The sequence below is a fragment of the Alosa pseudoharengus genome, unplaced genomic scaffold (assembly GCF_046254945.1).
Source record: "Alosa pseudoharengus isolate Yale_2024_CS ecotype anadromous, Long Island Sound unplaced genomic scaffold, YU_APseudo_1.1 YU_APseudo_1.1_scf_18, whole genome shotgun sequence".
NCBI lineage: Eukaryota > Metazoa > Chordata > Actinopteri > Clupeiformes > Clupeidae > Alosa > Alosa pseudoharengus.
This window is the reverse complement of record NW_027468650.1, coordinates 33,483,832-33,504,240: the sequence shown is the minus strand read 5'-3', so window position 1 is coordinate 33,504,240 and position 20,409 is coordinate 33,483,832. Positions and strand designations below refer to the sequence as shown.

At 42.0% G+C, this 20,409-nt stretch overlaps 2 protein-coding genes across 2 annotated transcripts; one reads left to right on the top strand and one right to left on the bottom strand.

Annotated features, from left to right (window-relative positions):
* The first annotated feature begins 849 nt into the window (after window positions 1-849).
* On the top strand, window positions 850-3,951 carry crygn2 (crystallin, gamma N2). Its single transcript, XM_076291377.1, has 4 exons — window positions 850-870; window positions 2,139-2,387; window positions 2,583-2,728; window positions 3,816-3,951. Exons 1-4 carry the CDS (start codon window positions 850-852, stop codon window positions 3,949-3,951), a joined length of 552 nt encoding a protein of 183 aa, XP_076147492.1.
* A 585-nt stretch (window positions 3,952-4,536) lies between these two features.
* nub1 (negative regulator of ubiquitin-like proteins 1) lies at window positions 4,537-13,191 on the bottom strand. Its single transcript, XM_076291005.1, has 14 exons — window positions 12,761-13,191; window positions 12,501-12,668; window positions 12,354-12,415; window positions 12,169-12,233; window positions 11,347-11,514; window positions 11,007-11,095; window positions 10,219-10,325; window positions 9,382-9,568; window positions 9,007-9,114; window positions 8,420-8,572; window positions 7,043-7,189; window positions 6,486-6,575; window positions 5,897-6,083; window positions 4,537-5,209 (listed from the first exon to the last, which is right to left on the bottom strand). The coding sequence occupies exons 1-14, from the start codon at window positions 12,872-12,874 to the stop codon at window positions 5,058-5,060; spliced, it is 1,797 nt and encodes a 598-aa protein (XP_076147120.1). The 5' UTR covers window positions 12,875-13,191; the 3' UTR covers window positions 4,537-5,057.
* Between the last annotated feature and the right edge of the window lie 7,218 nt (window positions 13,192-20,409).

Below are 20,409 nucleotides of genomic sequence, written 5' to 3'. Positions count from 1 at the left end.
GTAGTACAACATTGTGGGAAAGGTTTGTCTTACTGCATACTGAGCATTGTTAAAAAATATTTACTTTACTGTTCCTTTGGATTCTAATTTCAAGTTTAATGTGTCACTTTCAAAAATGTGTAATCTATGCCCAACATTTGCTCTTTTAAACATCAAGATAATTCAATTTAAACAAAACTCTCTTGAAACTTTATAATGAATTGCATAGTCTCCTGTCCTGAAGTGGCATTGTATCTTACCATACAGAACAGAAATAAAGGACATTCTCTCATCATCCAAGGCTTTCTGGTGGCAAACACTTAAATTGATATAAAGTTCAGCAGGGAGGAGGCACTTACAGACAAAGGTAGGTCATGGTAAAGTGGAGAAAGGACACGATAATTAAAGCTCCTTCCAATGCCATGCACAGTACCTGGTTGCTATAGTAACAAAGTCAGTAACATATTACACTCTACTACTCTCTCTACCCCACCCCACCCAGTCCCTCTCTATTTCTCTCTCTCTCTCTCTCTCTCTCTCTCTCTCTCTCTGTGGTTCCCTGTCCTTTGCATTCAGCATGTGCTAAAGAGAAGCATAGCATATGCGAAACAGTCCTACAAAGCCCCATTCAAGCAAAATCCATTGTGTAGCCACATTTTCCCCTGCAGCTAAAGCCCAGAATCAGCATTGCCAAGTGTGAAGGGAAAATGCCCAGCTTGCAGAAGCCCTAAGCCCCTTATTGTGCGGCCATTGTCGGGTAAACCTCGCGATACCACCGTGCACGAGCCAGGCCATATATATCAGGGTGTCCAACTTTTTCAGTGTCACACTTTCTTACTTGTGGGTCAGGTTGGACAACATCCAGTGAAAATGTCGCAGTATTCTGGAAAGGTAAGCACTTGAGCCGACCTGACCAAAGGTACATGGCCTATTGGCTTCCAACACAGAGCAGGGCTGAAATAGGCGAGGCATTTGACCACATCAGAATATATGCATTGAACTTCTAAAAGGATTTTGAGTCAAACATTAGCTTTATTTTAAAAAAAGACTCTAAAACAGTGTTTTGGACTCATCCCATGGGTGAATTATCCAGGTACTAATTGTCAAAGCGTAAAGCAGCGACAAGCCTTCTCAGGCCAGTGGGACAGTGGAAATAACATGGAAATCCAATGTATTCTTTTTATCAGCTACTTTTATGTGACATTTGTCTAGTGTTTTGGAAAGAGTTGGTTGTGGTGTTGGCAGAGAAAGATTTGGCGCTGGTTGTGACAGTAGAATTGGTTGGAGTAAGTTGGACACAGTAATCATAGTAGCAATAGCAGCAGCAGCAGCAGTAGTAGGAGTGGTGGTGGTAGTGGATATAGTGGCAATAGATGGCACAGAGAGAGAGACCAGCGTGTGGAGGATGGGAGTTGGCTCACTGTAACGCTCACTGAGTCTCTCCACAGCACTGGTAATCTGGAGGCCTGGCTTTTCAATTTCACACTTTGCAAATCAATGGACGCCAGTCTGGGCCAATCTCATAGCTATGGATTAGATGGGATTTCCTAATCAATTAAATGGACAAAATTGTGGTCTTTTCAACCTAAACCTCTCACAAAGCCAACACAAAGGACTGCTCTTTCCCATCAAAGAGGATGTCATTAAGAACTGAGCTCCATTTTTTTACAATTTTCTTTTCAAGTGTCTTTCCATTGAAAGAATAATTGTTCTTCCCTTTTGACAAAAGGAAATGAAGTGTGTGCTAAAAGCCAATATTCCCTATCTAGACAGCTTACTGAGAGATACGAACAGTCCATTCTAGAGGAAGGCAGAGCAATCAAGGAAACGCAGCAGTTTGGGATTTCTGGGCTATTTCTCCTCTTGCTTCCTCTCTCTGCTATTTCTCAGATGCAGCATTGAAATGCACATCACAACAGTGCCCCCATAGACAACTTCATTCATATGCAGCTCAGAGCACCTTACACCTGACACTGACTCCAACATCTCTCCTCCCCCTACCCCCACCCCTTTTCCTCCACCGCTCCCTTGGGGGTTTGCACACGTGTATACATGTATATGTGTGTGTTTGTTGTGTGTGAACACGTGTATGTCCCTCCTCCCTCCCGCATCATCTGTGTACTGACGTGTGTGTGGTCCCCTTCACTCCCTGCCCTCAGATCGTGTTTTACGAGGGCAAATGCTTCACCGGGAGGAAGCTGGAGGTGTTCGGCGACTGCGATAACTTCCAGGACCGTGGCTTCATGAACCGCGTCAACTCCATCCGTGTGGAGAGCGGCGCTTGGATCTGCTACGACCACCCTGACTTCAAGGGCCAGCAGTACATCCTGGAGCGCGGCGAGTACCCCGAGTTCCAGCGTTGGAACTCCCACAACGATCACATGGGCTCCTGCAAGCCAATCAGGATGGTGAGTAGCCATAGAGGGCGGGGCTGAACACATGTGGTACCAACACATGGGAGTCATGTCATGTCAGATATGCCAACAGATCACAGATGACATGCAGTTTATTTTTGTATGTTGTCCCTGGTTGTATGTGTGTGTTATACAAACATGAACTCCGGTCATCTTCTCATCTCTCTCCTTCTCTCCCCACTCTCTCAGCATGGTGAGCACTACAGAATTGAGCTGTTCGAGGGCTGCAACTACTCCGGTCAGTGTGTGGAGCTGTGCGACGACTGCCCCTTCCTGCAGAGCCGTGGCTTCACCAAGACCTGCATCAACTCCATCAGAGTCTACGGTGACGGAGCGTAAGTCCCATATCCAGCCCAAACCTGAACACACACACACACACATCCTTTCTATCCCCACCTTAGACAATGCAGCACCAAATGTTAGGATAGGATAGCATCAGGCGACAGAGGAGCTTGGGCCATCAATCCAGTGCTGTTGAGCCTTACAGCCTCTCTGCATACATTCCCTCTGTTTGGTTAACACAACAGGCTGGGCTAAAGTAAAGGAGTATAGCTGTAGGCTTTTGGGCAATGTTACACACTCCAGTCCAACAAGACCTGTGTTGATTCTGTGCACGGGGTCAGGCAGTAAGTGAGAAGGTCTTGATTTGTCTAATATATCACTGGCCCAGAGAGGGGTTGAAGGGGTCAGAAAAATAAGCAGAACACTGACCACTGCTGGTGAGGTTGAGGTAAATCTGTCCCCTCACAGCAAGGATGCAGCAGGTTTGTCTGCCTGTAGACTATACCACTACATAGTTCTATACAAATCAGATGTGGACAAACAATTACTCATGGGTGAAAAACATATGCTGACAATTAATAACAATTACCAAAGTTTAATTAGACATGACATAAAATGTGAAGGGCAGTTAAATGAATCTGCAACATACTATTAATTAACATCCTTGTTTAGTCACACTGATTAATTATCGCTGCTTGTTTACAGTGAGAACTAAAAATTGCCTCAGTACATTACTGTGAATCTATTTGAAGGCACGTCATAAATAATGCCAGGGACTGTCACCAACATGGCTTACGTGATCTATTTCTCTCAGACAAAGAGAATCAATTGTCACTAGGTGGGCCTATTTTATCAGCTTGGCCTGGAGCAGCTATCTCTATTGAACTGCTGTGAATAGAACCAGTTCAGACAAATTACAGTAAATCAGATCTCGTAGAAAACAAATCTTGCATTGGATCTTCTCAGGAAATGGTAAGAGTGGAAAATTTCATACCGCAGAGAACCCGGATTGTCTCAGTTAGTTATACTTGAATATGTTAGGCATAGCTGCAACAGCCATGGTAATAGATGAATGAATCATGTTCATGTGAAAATGCTATATGTGTGCCTGTGTGATTGTGTATGCGTGTTCCTCTACAGCTGGGTGATGTACGAAGAGCCCAACTTCCGTGGCCGCATGTACATTGTGGAGAGAGGCAACTACTGCAGCCACAACGAGTGGCAGGCCCAGAACCCCAACATCCAGTCCATCCGCAGGGTTGTCAACTATTTCTAAGCCCCCCACATCATCCCCAGCTAGCGCCCCGACGACGAGGACTACAACGCCCCCGCCATCCCTGAACCCCTCCACCATCACCACCACAGACTGTGTCTTTGCCCCATTGCTTTTTCTCTTCCTCAAAGAAATGTAAAATAAAACCATACTAAAAACCATGACAAAAAAAAAACAGTATTTTAATCACACCCTGGTGTCGCTGTGTGGATGGAGTGGAGTTTCGATGGAGATGCACCTAGTGAGAATGCGACAGAGACACCAGCAAATTGTTTTATATGATGTGATCAGTTTCTGACAAACACTCCGATTCTAGATTGGTGTCTTTCCCATATGCATAAGACCATAACAAAAGGGTATTACAGATAATGGAGCCGGAATGGAGTCAGAAAAATAACTTGGGTTTATTTCCCAGTGTCCTCCAAGATGTTCAAATCACATTGTTGATTTGTACTTTAAGTTTAATTTTTATCTCAATATTTGATCATACAATTAAGATTAACATCATTAAAAATGATCATTCCATTATCGGTGTAATCAGTGTTTGCTTCATAAAGTGTATTAGGAAAAATTACACTGTACTACTGATTTAAAATGAACTAAAGCAAGGATTTATTGCATGTAATATGAACACAATTACTACATGAACCACAGAAACAAACTCTGTGGCATTAGGAATTAAATGAACTGACAACAATTGCTTAACCATATGAACAAAAATGTCTCGAAAACAACATAACTTAATTTACCAACCAAATGCAAAGTCTTTTAAATTCAAATTTAATTTAATTTAACTTTTAATCATCTTTGAAAGATGCAACAACAACAACATACAGTGTGAACTGTAACTAATTATTGCCAGTTCCATGGCTTAAATGTAAACTTTCAAGAGAACTGTGTCTTCATATAGGGCAATTAATCAAAATCGCATTGTTTTTTTTTTCCTGATCAACAAAATAAAATCCCACTCTTAAAGCCCTGAATCAATAACATTCAGGCCATCAAAGCTCAATTCCTTCAAGGAAACGTATTTCAGGACTTAAAGTCTTGAGCAATGCTTAGCCCATAAATGTGCCAATAAGTGCTTTTCAAAATAGATGAACCTCCCTTTAGCAGGACGTTTCCTTTGTCTCCAGGTATGACCTCATCTTAGCGATGATTTCACTCTCTTCATCTAGCGTCAGGTCTAGATAGTCTTCCTCATGCTGAGGAATGTCCTCCAGAACCTCGTTCACCAGGTCTGCGTCCAGACTAGCTGTGCCTACAGGAAAAACATCAACCACATAAAATAACACCACCACCACATACAACAACAAGAACAACACGATTTTCTTTACACAAACAGGTATGGTTTTAAAGCCATGCTATCTGAGGCCCAAAAAACTACAGCCATCCGATATTGCTTTTCAGCCCTGTCTTTTGTTTGCAAATATTTCTCTGGATTCTCTGAATATTTGAATGATTTATGCTGGTGATGAAATGTCATTTCATGTTGAAGAGTATGTTTCTTGTATTGCATTATTTTGCCTACACACGTTTTCACAGAATGATGAATGCATCAGCATCTTTACTTTATCATTACACAACTTTACCAGCCTTTAGTTGCCCCCGCCCCAAAGTTTTTGAGACGTGTTGCTGGCAGCATATTCAAAATTACCTTACATTTTCCATGAAGGAGTCAAATGTGTAACATTCAACATTTTATATGTGGTCTATGTCCTTTTGCAGCTAAATATAGGCTCACGAGATTTGGAGATCATCACATTCTGCTTTTATGTGTATTTTACACAGCGTCCCAACTTTTTTTGGAATTGAATATACCGGTATATATATATAGGGTATGTGTGTGTGTGTATCTGTGATATCTGTGCGAGTGGCAGAGATATAAGTGTGCACAAGTGTGTGTGTGTGTGTGTGTGTGTGTGTGTGTTTGTGTCTCTTCCTCTACCTGTTGACTCTGAGGATGTGCTGGGCTCCTCCGAGGGCGAGGAGGTGGAGGGTGGGGAGGGTGAGAGCAGCTCGGGGGGCAGCGTCCCCTGGTTGTCCAGCAGCAGCTGAGTGGCCTGGGTCACCTCCCAGTCCGTCAGACGCAGCGCCGCCTCCACCGCCTGCCGATCAAAGCCCAGGAATGCCAGCTGCACCGGGGAGAGGAGGACAGGTCAGGCTTTAGATGAACAAACACACGCACACGCACACGCACACGCACACACACACAGGGTGAGTTAAGTTTGCCTTAAATATTCTATTTAAAGAAAAGAACAAAGACCCTGTGCACAGCCTTTCTTGAGTCCCAGGTGCTGGTGAAGTGCAGCAAGAGTATCAAGCCATCAAAATGGGAAAAAACATGTCGTTCACACCAATAACATAATCAGCAGGATACACCAGTGTGCGGTGATTTTTCACATTTTGATGGCTTGATACTATTTAGACTCTTGATGAATAGCAACCCAATGGAACTGTAGTAGACTGAGTCAAGATTGAACACATGATAAGCTGGTCAGTTGTGTGCAGTTGTGCCGATGATGAATGTCCAGTACCTGATCCAGCTTGGTCTGCTTGTCGGGCTCAGAAGGGCTTGTGCTAGAGCTGCCGGCCGTATCCATGGCTTGGGATGCGTCAAGGAGGATCTGATAGAAAGAGCCAGTAAGGCACCCATCAACGTATCAGTGCAATAAAGATTAATAAAAACGGATATTAAATAAATATATGTGTTGCGCTTCTGCAAGTCCAATTTATAAATGGACCAGTGTCCAAAGATGTCTGCCCTATGGTTTACTGATTCATTTTGAGAGGCAGACTTTCATGACTGAGCTATGTAAGAGATCTGTAGCCTATTAGGCTACTTTATAATAAACACTTGACTATGAGCCTGTATAAAAACGCGTTGGGTTTCCTCAAAATTTCTGTTTGAGAACCAGAAATGTAGATAGATAGATAACCTGAAATGTATTCATGTTGTTGTCCAGCTTTAATGACACCAGATGTACAGCTGGATTGGCCTTTTCAGTAAGCCCAATCTACCATGCCAGCTCCAGCTGTCACACAGCCAAATAAAGTGGGTGTGTATGTTGTGTCCTACTAGTAGGGTGCTCACCCCATAAGCCGTGTCCACGTCCCCATTGGCCTGGTGCAGGGCCCGTGCTGCGTCTCGCTTGGCAAAGCCCAGCTCCACCAACGTGTTGATGCCCTCCTGTCTCCGCCTCCGCTTGCTCCGCTCCCTCTGTCTCATCTCCTCCTTATCCTGTTGGGTGCACCGGCCACACACACATACATTTAACAGGCAGATACATTTGAGGGCAGATGGTACTAAAATAATGTTGTTTTCAAAATACTGTTAAGCTAACAATAACAAATACACCTCTACCACAGGTTCATAATGAATGAACCTGTGGTAGAAGTTTATTTGTTATTGTTGGGGATGTGTTATACATGCAGTAAATCTGTAGAAGTAGTTCACAGCCAAAACAGTAAGCAGCTAAAGAGTAGTATATTATAGTGTTTGGAATCCCGGTCATCTTGCCTCCACATCATGGTGAGACATGTCACCCTCTCTCCATCTGCAGACAATTAGTTATTAACCGGAGTCTGGTGTGTCTTTGTCTGAGGTTTGAGGTTTGATGGCGTGTCTGGAATTGTTGTTTTTGTGACCCTGTCATACGTAAGTTTATCTCTGTTCACATATTTGTAGTTTACATGTATTGTTTGTATAATGTAGTCACTATCTATACTTTGTAATCACTATCTATGGCTCCAGTCCAGTTAAATGCTCCGTTTGCAGCGTTAGATTGAATAGTGTCCGTGGTATGGGAGTCTGCAACGTGAGCAACGTGAACGCATTTAGTTTATGTAATTGATAGACATGATTTATATATGCCCTTTCTATCTATTTCATTTCTACTTACATGTTTAAGAATTTATATGTCGATTATGCACTTTCTCTATGGTTCTTATTGATCATTCTAAGAATTGCTTACCCATTTTTGTTTGTAAATACTAATTGGCTACACAGCAGCCACTTCCCTCATAGGGTCAGATTTTCAAAATCTACATTCTAATGCTAAAGTCCTGGACCCAACTGCCTTTACGCTTTTTCAGCAAAATTGAAATGTCCCTTTTCAGATGATACCTGGCAGTGCTACTCTACAACTAGAATAGCATGGAGAAACAGCAGTGCAGAGGTAAAAAGAACAGAACAGCTCTAAATGTGAGCGGGTGGTCAATTAGTATTTGACAGAGAACTAGGAGGCAGTAGCATATGGGACAGCAGATAACAACATGTTGCAGTTCCTCAAAACCATAGTTGCTAAACTGTTAGCAACTTGGTTGATTACAATGCAATTTCCCATTGCCAACCAACAAAGTTGCTAAGTTGCTAAGTTGCTAACTTGGTTAGCAACTATGGTTTTGGGAAACGGGCCCAAGACTACAGGAGTTTGCTACAGGAGACAAAACCAGAAATTCTCGCACAAACCTTTCTCCTCTGACTGATGTGTTCGGCTGCGCTGCTCACATCACCGTGGCAAGCCCTCAGGCCCAGACGAGCCTCCTGGTCAGTGAAGCCCATAGCAATCAGCATTTCCAACTTGTCTGTGTCCAGACGTAACCGCTTATACAGATCATCCACCTGGAAAAAGCCATGTTCATATGCCATATGTCAGTACAGTACAGCCCAATACAAATCAACACAATAAAATACATGGCATCTAATAAAGGTTAACTCAACTGATGATATGCAATGTACTTTAAGAGTACTTCAGAGATTACTTCAGAGTCTGAAGAAGACGCATGGGAGTCAAAACGTTAGTCATTTTGCACTAATAAATTTCACTAAAAGATTTGTGTGCTCCGGTCCTGCTCCCTGGTCCTAGATAGACCTTTGCGTCCTGTTCCGTGAGCACCAACCAGGCTGAAGCGCAAGTGACCCCCTGCTAGTACTTTAAAAGTATATTATCTGTATTTGACATCCTGACTGTCAAACCGGTGTCATTCTTGTACAGCTGTACCATGAAAGCTGTACAATGAATGTAGCTCATGAGCCAGATTCCTTATGAATAATACCTTGTTCAGTCTCTCTCGGGCCAGGTTGTCTTTGCCTTCATAATAAGCCAGCAGAGTCTGCAGAAGATATAGCCTCAGGAACAGGACCTCCTCGCCTCCTGAGCTCCCCTGAGGAACCAAACAAAAAAAGATTACATTATCCAGAATGCATCTCCATAAAAAATTCAACCCAAGGAGCATGCTGCTGGTGTGTACCCTAAATGAAGGAAAGACAATCATAAGCACCAATACAGCTAATATTAAATCCAGAGCATTCGCATGTCAGGCTATACGGACTGCAGATACTCTGTAAGGCACATACATCCTCCCTTATAAAGTCTCTGGTAACAGCAGGACATGGACAAGGCGTGTGTTACAGGCCTGAAGAGGAAGTACCTTGATCTGCAGCAGTCTCTGCTGCTGCTCACCGTAGCACTTGAGGAAGCAGTCCTCGGCGCGCTGGAGCCGCGACTTGCTGTCCGCCAGGCAGTCGAGGGCGTCCAGCGCCTGGTAGCACCACACCACGTCCAGCTGCAGCACGGCATAGTTGTCCACTGTGTTCAGCAGTGTGGAGCCACACTTGCTGGAGGGAAATATATCATATGGGCGTGGAGTGCTTACTCCAGAGTGACGGCAAAGAATAGGCTCAAATGGAGGAACTCTGCACCATGTACCGTCCATAATACACACACAAACAAATGGTGCATGCAACTGCAAACATCTTGTTTTGTTTATTGGCAAAACAGAGTGCACCACATGGATTGCTTTGAAAGACTTTCACTTTTTCAAGATGGTACAGATAAAACACTCCAGAAATCCACCAAGTTTTCACATAGATTTCTCGTGGTCACCGAGTACTGTCGGTACAAAAAAATGAAAACAATCTGTTTTACCTACAGTAGCTCTAGTTGCTGCAGCCAGCAGCTAACGCAGCCAGGCAGCTACGGTGCTACACTCTGGGGGCATGTCCGTGAGCTCCCCTTTACACACCCCCAGAGTGTAGCACTGTAGCTGCCTGGCTGCATTAGCTGCTGGCTGTAGCAACTCAAGCTTGGTAAAAACTGATTGTTTTCGGTTTTTTTTGGACCGACAGTAGGCTACTCCGTGACCTCGAGAAGCGGAGATCTATGTGAAAACTCGCTGGATTTCCCCGTTAAAATGGCTCTGGAGATTGTAACCACCTCGGCAAAACCTCTTATCTCCAAACCCAGCACTGAAAGAACGGGAGCTCACCTGAACTCAGTGTCGGCCTGCAGCAGGTAGCAGAGGGCAGCCTCATGCTGCCTGCGCTTCATCAGTGCTCGGCCCTTCTCATGGAAGCCCATGGCCAGGATCAGAGCCTATCAAACGAGAGGCAACCAGAGAGTCAACTACAGTCCGATCCACTTAAAGGAGATTCCAAATGCAATTTTTCACATAGATCTCTGTTTCGTGAGGTCACCAAGTACTAAAATAACTTTATGGAAAAAGCGAGTACAGCTAGAGCAGTAATCTTTAACAATCACGCCCCCAGAGTGTAGCACTGAGCTGCCTGACTACTCTAGCTGTAGCAGAAACTCAAGATAGGTAACAATGATTTTTTTTTTCATACAGACTGACCTGGAGAAACAGAGATCTATATGAAAAATGAGTTTTCCTATATGAGTCAGAGTTTTCCTTTAAGAGGTACAATCCACGATTCTAGTGAAGGGCTTGCTGATATTTACGCTAAATAGCTAATCAAAAACCCCTCCGTTCAATGTTGTGTTATATGACTCTGTGACTCAGTCCCAGCCAATGCTTGACATGTACAGAGCCAGTAGGAACAGTACTGGCTGTTGAGCACACATACAGAATGGACAGCTAGATTACTCTAAAGAGCAATTCATTGAATTTGGATGTTGGATGAGACTCACAGACTCCATCTTTCACACAATTATAAAAGAAAGAAGTGGTTCAAGTTCCTACAAATGACGTTTGATGTGTAAAGAGATTTTTTCTTATCAAATGCTATAAGACATAAATACAATTTACTATTTCACCTTTTTCTCACTAGGAGGAATTGTAAGAGGGTTTCCTTTCTGATCAGCAATCTCCAAAAATGGAGTGGTCATTGGGTCCTCACTGCCATCTGTATATATCAACAAACAGAGCGCAACTCATATGTTATACAAACAGACAATCCTCCCACATTTGTCAAAGATTTCCTGTTATTCTTTTACCCAAAATGCACTTCATCAGATGGAGCAACCCCAATTGTGTTGCACATGCGACTGTAAAATGACAATAAAGGCTATCGATCTTTCTATCTATCTTTTTATCTTTCTATCTATCTATCTATCAATCATGGCTGCCATGGTGGGTTTGTGTCCAGGGACTTGCCTCTCTCGGACAGGATCTGGAATCCTTTCTGAGCGCGTTGCATGCTCTCATCCTGCGATTTCTTCTTCTCCTCCTCCTCAGTCATGGCTTGTATGCCCTCGGGCTTGCTGACCTTCAGCACCATGATCTTGCTATTGGTCATCACTTTCTGCTCATCCAGGCTCTTCTCTGTAAGGCAGAGGAGTCACGTCATGCATGGTAGTTACTAATACCTCATTCCAAATTCCTCAGACCCTCAAGATTTACACATATATGCAATGCATAATTTCACATAATAGCTTTACAACAGCATGCTGTTTAAATTGGCACAGACTGGTACAAGCTGAGTTGATACGGCCTACGTCCTGTACAGGTGGAGCACAATTACACTGGCTCCATGACTCTAAATGTTTGAATGTAACATAATGAGTTGCTTAGATGCTTATTAGACACACTGCCTACTAAGGAAATGCAGATATCTGGTAGTAACACTAGCAGTTGTTCATGAGGATAAACCACCACCATGTTTTCAAATGCATGCAAACAAGCACAATAGGCTTAATATAGCATTTTGTTTTTAGATTAGAATTTTGAGCATTGGCATTTCCAATAATAAACAAGGGAAAATGTATTGTCCGATGGTCATTATCGTAAAACAAGCCACAACAGGGTGAACAGGACTCCAAATACTGGGAAGGTCTGGTTATGTTAATAACCATGGGAGAGTGTGAGAAGAGAGAGTTCTTTAAATCAAATAAAAGCGGGAGACTAGGCCTGGACTTCCTGCAGCTTTCTGAAGTGCTGTATAATCAAGAATATCATTGTTGAGAACAAATAACATACTGGGATCTATGGTCCTTCCAGACAAGATGAGTTTGAAGTACTCCAAACCAAAATCTTCTTTTATTCTTAAAAATAAACAAGAGAAAACAAGGGAACATCAATACACAAGAGAAACAAGAGAATATCAATATTAACAACCCAATTAACGTCCCAATGACTGATAATTCAAAAACATCCTAAACTACCTGTTTATTATGTCTTGAGCAGGGACATCCAGCCTGGTTTCCAGGTAATGCTTCTTTTTATCCTAAAAACATTTTGAGGACATGTCAAAGGAGGAATACAGTTCACATATGCCGGGGTAAAAATAGCATTTCCCTATAGCTTGATACCTTTCTCTCATCTCTGGGGAGGACTATTTCCAATGTGGCCACACATTTCTCCCTGAACAGCTTGTTTCCAGATCCCTTGTGGACAGCCTGTGATCTTATGGTTTCCAAAGCTACTTCCACATCTAGCAAAGGAACACCGACCAGAGGTGCGTATTTTTCAGCAAGCTCCTAAAAATGTCATTAAAAACAGCAATGATTATCTTCATATTGTACCCGACGACTATAAGTAAATGTAAAGAGCAGAAGAGCTGGCTACTTACGTGCATTTGCTCCTGTCCGACCCCATTTTCAGTTGTGTAAGGGGGGTTCCATAGTTGAATTTTATCATTTTTTAACTGAGTTACTAACTTGGATTGAATATTTTGTTCTGTCATCACAGCGTTGGGAATGTGGGTAGCTTTCTAAATCGAAAGTAGTGAACTGGGGGAATCCCTAGACCTTCCTTCCTCCTTAGTTAGGCAGCCAAGCTAACAAGCTCACAAGCTAACACGCTAACCAACCACTCTCCCTCAATGACAAATGCTGAACAAACTCATAGCTATCATACTGTCTTCCGGCGACAGAAAGGCAGGTTTTCAAAAGACAACTATAGCCTTAAGACGTAGTATGACTGGTCTTCCAACACGCTTGCAGGTCTTGCAGGTACACACAGACAGACAGATATCACGCGTCACATGGGGTTGTTGTTGTTTTGCTTTGTTATTTTTTTACACTTCCGGTATGACGACGCAATTCCAACATCCTAACTTCCCTGTCTCTCGCAGTTGCTAGATGGCTTTCTTTACGCCTGGCGCCATCTACTGGAATGGTCTGAATCTATGCAAAGTCGGTGGAGTCAGAGAATGTGGTGGAGTCATGTTTTTTGAAGATGGAACCAGAGCCCGTCTACGGAGAGCCTCCCCACTCTCTATTAATCCCATACAAACCGAATTTGGCTGCAGTTCACCAGAGTTCACCTTGGCGAGTTTGGCGAGTCCAAAATACATGGGGTCCTATGGAGCTACATTCATTCATTCAACCTTTATTTATTCTCGGAGGGTCATTGAGGGAAGCCCTCATTTTCAATGAAGCCGAGATAACAGAAACAATGACCTGAGCTGTTTTAGACCTATCTCTATACAGACTCTCACTGACATTGTTGCAGCAATGAATCCTTCATCTAGTCCTTTAGACATTTTACCAGCCACTCTTCTCAAAAAAGTGTTTAGTGCTATAGGCCCTAGTCTGCTATCAATCTTAAATAATTCTCTTTCCTCAGAGTGTGTCCCTGACCTTTTCAAGACAGCCAGTGTCCAGCCCCTCCTAAAAAAACCTGGCCTTGATCCTTCCATTCTAAAAAAATTTCGTCCAATCTCTAAATTGCCCTTTATCTCCAAAATTCTGGAAAAGGTGGTCTTGATGCAACTTTCTGAAGTGTTAAAGGGCAATAGCATCCTGGAGAAATTTCAGTCAGGTTTTCGTCCTATGCATAGCACTGAAACTGCTCTTATCAGGGTAACCAATGATCTACTAATGGCAGCTGATTCTGGTGAGCACTCTGTTTTGGTGTTGCTGGATCTCACCGCTGCTTTTGATACCATTGATCATGCTATTTTAATTAGAAGACTAAGAGAATGGGTTGGCATAACGGGTCCTACTTTGGACTGGTTCATATCCTATTTGTCCAACAGGACATTTTTTGTTTCAATAGGTAATTGTACTTCCTCTACCTCAGCTATTACTTGCGGTGTTCCCCAAGGTTCAATTTTAGGACCAATATTGTTTTCCCTGTATATGTTACCTCTAGGCCACATAATTCGCCGCCATAACATATCATTTCACTGCTATGCTGATGACACACAGCTGTACCTCTCAGTCAAACCAAACATGCTTAACAAGCTAACTGTACTGCAGGATTGCATAGCTGATGTGAAAGACTGGATGTCTCAGAATTTCCTACAGCTTAACTCTGACAAAACAGAAGTCCTTTTCATTGGCCCTGACAAAGTCTATAATCAAGCTAAGCCTTTTCTTGGAAATTTAGCCTCAAATAACAAGACTACTTCTAGAAACTTAGGGGTTTTATTTGATACAGATTTAAAATTTGACCAACATGTAAAACTCCTTGTGCAGTCCTGTTATTATCAACTGAGAAACATTTCCAAAATCAGATCAATGCTTTCTTTAAAGGACACAGAGAGAATTATACATGCATTTGTCTCATCTAGACTTGATTACTGCAACGCCTTATTCACCTGTTTAAATCGTCATTCCATCTCTCGTTTACAAACTACAAATTCTCTCTGTGTCCTTTACAAACTGTTCAGAATTCAGCAGCCAGACTTTTGACAAAGTCTAAATTTAGGGAACACATCACCCCAGTTCTGGCCAATCTTCACTGGTTGCCAGTGAGTTTTAGGATTGATTTTAAAATCCTCCTTATTACCTATAAAGCATTACATGGTTTGGCACCTGACTATTTAACAGATTTATTAACCCCCTACTGTCCAGCTCGGCCCCTCAGATCCTCCAGCCTGGGACTTTTAGTTGTTCCAGAAAGTAAACTGTCAACTAGGGGTGACCGATCATTTGCAGTTAGAGCACCCAAGCTTTGGAACAGCCTCCCTTATAACATCAAATCTGCACCATCTGTGGCTGTTTTCAATTCTAGTCTAAAGACCCACTTATATAAAATTGCTTTCCTTAAATAGTGAATGATTCCACTCATGTCTCTGCTAATTTATTATCATTATTATCATTTCTGTTTGTTTATTTTGTCTTGGGTACTATACTGTATACCTTTTCTATTTTCTTTTTTATATATATTTAGTTAAGTTTGTGTTTGTAGTTTGGTAGTTTGCTATTTTATCATTTGTATTATTATTATTATTATTACTATTATTATTATTGTTGTTATCATTACTATTGTTTTGTTTTTTGCTTTGTTTTGTTTGTTTGTTTGTCTGTAGAGCACTTTGTGCTTTGTGCTTGAAAAGTGCTATATAAATAAATTTTATTATTATTATTATGGTCATAGTTTGAAACTTTCTCAGCGGAAAAATATTGACAAAGATGTTTTTTTACTGCCTATGGCGAAAATCTTAATGTGATTAAAAACTTTCTTGACGAATATTGGTACTTGTATCAACAAGGATTGGGGTTTATACATCACACGAACTTAGTCAGGGCCAATACACTATCAAATAGACCACTGTAAATGTTAGTTTAAACACTCAAACTTTTCAGGTAGGCTAGCACTAGCCGACAGGCTAACCTTTAGCATTTCCGACATTGTATGTCAAGTCAAGTCAAGTCAAGTTTATTTAGAGCATTTCATACACAGAGGTCATTCAATGTGCTTTACATAAACAAAACCAAACAATAATAACAAATAAAAGCATAGAAGGGCAATATAGTCAAAGAATAGTTAAAAGGTAAAGATCATAATAAAAAGAAAACATAAAACACAAGGTAAAATCATTTAAAAATAAAGAATAATTAGTAAGCAAAAACAAAGGCAAAAGTAGTAAAAAGTAATAAAAGACAAAGTAGAATAATTATCAAGGCAGATTCAGAATTTGTAACTCGGCACAGTTAGCAGAAAGCATCTGTGAACAGTTTGGTCTTAAGTCTAGATTTAAAACTGGCTACAGTTGGGGCCTTTTTGATGTCATCCGAAAGTTGGTTCCACAGCTGAGCCGCATAGCAGCTAAAAGCCATAGGCAGTAAAAAACTCCGCCATCTTTGTCAATATTTTTCGCTGAGAAAGTTTCAAACTATGACCATAACGGCCTTTCCACCAATCAGAGGCATCACTGTTGGATTGTGGGATTGTTCATGATTGTGGGTAATGAAGTACTTATCCAAGAGATCGCGAATAAAAGGCATTTATCTCAAAACAAGGTTAGTGCCCCACGAACTCTTGGTGTCTATAGGAGCATATACAATCGCTTAGTACAACCGTAGCTGGTTTTAAGTCTACCACGTGCAGTTAAGTTTTATGGCTTGCACCGCAATTGTCAATGGAGAAATTGCATTGAATTTTTACATCCGGCATCGGCTGTGGGCGGGACTGTGCAGCTCATTTTTATATTACACTGAAGATTATTCCAGGAAGTAGGGGCACTAAAACAAAAGGCCGACTTTCCCAACTCAGAGTGGATACGAGGAACCTTGAGCATCAAACAGTCATTTGATCTGGTCTGATGGGGACCAGAATTCCACACAAGCATGTCTGAAATATAACCTGGTAATTTCCCAACAATACCTTTGTAAATAAACAGATGCCAATGATTTTGTCTCCTCTCTGTCAAAGATGACCAACCCACCTTACCATAAAGGACACAATGATGAGTGCTATAGCCATCACCAGTAATGAATCTCAGGACAGAATGGTAGACTGAGTCCAGGGCTTTAAGTGAACAAGCAGTAGCATTTTTATATATCACATCACCATAGTCTAAAACTGACATGAAAACTGCTTCAACAACTTGTTTCCTACTTTCCATAGGGAGGCTGGCTTTGTTTCTGTTGAAGAAACCTATTTTTTTTCTCAGTGTTTTTGCTAGGATGGCTATATGGTAGGTAAATGTGAGTTTTTCATCCAGCCAGATACCAAGATATTTGTATTCAGAGACTCTATCAATCCTTGAACCAGTTACAGTGGTTATTTGCATGCCATTAACCTCAGTGTTCCTTGCTCTACTAAATAACATAAATTTGGTTTTCGTCTCATTTAGAACTAATTTAAGATTAATGAGAGCTTCTTGAAGAACATTAAATGAAAGCTGGAGATTATCAATTGCAAGTTGAACAGAGTCAGCGATGCAATACAAAATAGTGTCATCAGCATAAAGGTGGACTTGACAACCATTTAGAGAAGAGACAATGTCATTGATGTAGATGGTGAAGAGAACTGGGCCCAAAATAGACCCTTTTGGAACACCCTTTGTGATTGGCAAAAACTCTGACTTAACATTTCCTGACTTAACACACTGAAACCTCTGGGACAAATAATTACAAAACCATTTACATGCCTTATCACCCAAACCAATATCATGTAATCTTTGTAACAGTAAGGGATGATCAACTGTATCAAATGCTTTTGACAGATCAACAAAAAGGGCAGCACAATGCTTTTTAATGTCTAAGGCAGATATGATGTTATTAGTAACTAATGTGGTAGCTGTGATAGTGCTGTGGTTAGTTCTAAAACCAGATTGTTGTGGATTTAATATGTCATGGCATGAAAGAAATGACTTGAGTTGGTTTTTAACCAATGATTCAAAAATCTTTGATAAACAGGGTAATTTGGAGATTGGACGGTAATTATTTAAATCATCTCTATCACCCCCTTTGTGCAAAGGTGTCACATGTGCTAGTTTCCATGCACTGGGAAATATGCTCATCACAATGGAAAGATTAAATATATGTCTTATATGCTTTGTGATGATAGGAGCAGATAATTTCAATTCAATTCAATTTATTGTGCTTATAGAGCGCCAAAACATAACACATGTATCATGGTGCTTTACAGAATGTAGGCAATCAGAGAAAAGACGAAAGAAAGGAAGAAAAGAAAAGCAAGAGAGAGGCCCATGGGTAACAGGGGCGAGGAAAAACTCCCTAGAATTGGGGATATATATAGGAAGAAACCTCGAGCAGATCCACGACTCAAGGGCCTGACCCATCTGCCTAGGGTCAGTACATGACAGTAAGGTCTGTAGAGAATAAGACATGGTGTTAAAAGCACTTGAGCTGAAAGTTACAAGAGGTGGGATGATTACGTATCCGGTATGGTAATTCATTATTCCTGATTTAGTGACAGAAACTTCAATAGTCCAGCGTCCAGGAATTGTCCAGGGGAAGGGAGTTATCAAGGGGCATGTGGTGGGTTGGCAGACGGGCCAGTAATCCGGGCAGAGTTGTCATAGGCAGGTGGTGGGTCGCTAGGCTGTACGGGCCAGGAGTCCAGATAGGGGGCAGTAATAGGGCAGTCGAGGATGGGACTTCAGGTGAGATGGGTGAGAGGAGGGCCAACACACGGATGGTTGATGACTGGTGATGATATACCTCACAGGTGAGGTACAGTAAGGGGGAAGAAAGAGAGATGTAGAGTGGGTTAGTATTACTGAAAATCAAAATGGTTAATGTCAATAAGTAATCAGTAGTACTATGTATTGTTACAGTATACCATGGTGAGAATAGGCAAGAGAGGGAGAGTTGAGAGAGAGAGAGAGAGAGAAGGGGGGAGAGTAGAGGGGGGGGGTTGTACGGCGTGACACATGAAAAGTCCATGACAGCACTATGCTATAGCAGCATAACTAAGGCATGGTGAGGGGTAGTCGACACCAGCGCAGGTATGGTCAGTGACCACCATCGCACGCGCGACTGGGGTGCCAGTCACACGAGGACTCAGCAAGGTGGTCCATTCCAAAAACCCTGAGGTGGGTGAATTTCCACGCACCATACCTAACTATGGGAGGCAGTAAAGAGGTATGTTTTAAGTCTAGACTTAAAAATAGGGAGGGTGTCTGCTAGTCGAATTGAGGTAGGGAGATTATTCCAGAGGAGGGGTGCGCGATAGCTGAAAGCTCTGCCTCCTGTAGTTTTTGAGATTCTTGGAATTACAAGAAGGCCAGTATTCTGTGATCGTAGCGGTCTGGGTGGGTTATATGGGACCAGGAGATCTTTAATATATTCTGGTGCCTGGCCATTAATGGCTTTGTATGTTAGAAGTAATATTTTGAAGTCAATGCGACTTCTAACAGGCAGCCAGTGTAGAGATGCCAGGATAGGGGAAATATGTTCATATTTTTTAGTTCTAGTGAGTGTGCGAGCAGCTGCATTTTGTATAAGCTGTAAGCTCTTTAGACAGGCGTTATTGCAGCCAGCGTATAGAGCATTTCAATAATCAATCCTTGAGGTGACAAAAGCATGGATTCATTTCTCAGCGTCTGGTAAGGATAAAGACTTCCTTATCTTTGAAATGTTCCTTAAATGATAAAATGAAGCTTTGGTAATCTGTTTTATGTGATTACTTAGTGATAGGTCTTGGTCAATTGTAACTCCTAGATTTTTAACACATGTGGATGAGGATAGTTGAAGATCAGTAAATGTAGCCTGTGATGAGGATAGGATATCCCTCATCTTTTTAGGACCTAAAACCATGACTTCTGTTTTATCGGAGTTCAAAAGCAGGAAATGATTTGTCATCCATGTCTTTATGTCTCGTATACATGTGTCAAGTTTGACTAACGGAGTCAATTCGTCAGGTTTTATGGAAAGGTATAGTTGTGTATCGTCTGCATAAGAATGAAATTTAATGCAATGTTTCCTAATTTCTGAGCCTAGAGGAAGCATATAGAGAGAAAATAACAGGGGCCCTAGTACTGAACCTTGAGGCACCCCCAGGCCCGGGGTGGGTAATCGGGAGAATCAGGAGTATTCCCGGTGGGCCGCTTCACTTTTGGGCCGGTCGAGGGAAAAAAATGTTGACATTTGTCACGTTAGTCTAGTTAGTAGGCTATAGGCCTACACGTTCCGCATTCTGTGCATGACACCGTTGCCTCTGTATGGGTTGTAGCCTACCATGTGAGGGACTTATCCCCTCCCAAAAAGATTTGTTTGGGTCCATATAGCCCGTCTTTTCCAAAAAGTTTTCTCAGCCGGACCGGCCCTACAGTAGCCTAGCCATAAGCGTCAGGAAGGATGGATTGTAGAAAGAGGCCAGGAGGGACTGAAACGGCCAGGTAGAATGCTGCTAAATGTGCATAGCTTCCAGATTACAGACAAAAGTGGCAACTGGTAAAGAGAGATAGCCTATAGGCAATGATTATTAGCAATGTAATTAATGGGCTAATACTGGACGTTGTTGTCAAGCTATTCGTAAGCAACATATTAAATTACTTAAAATATAGCCTTTTGTATC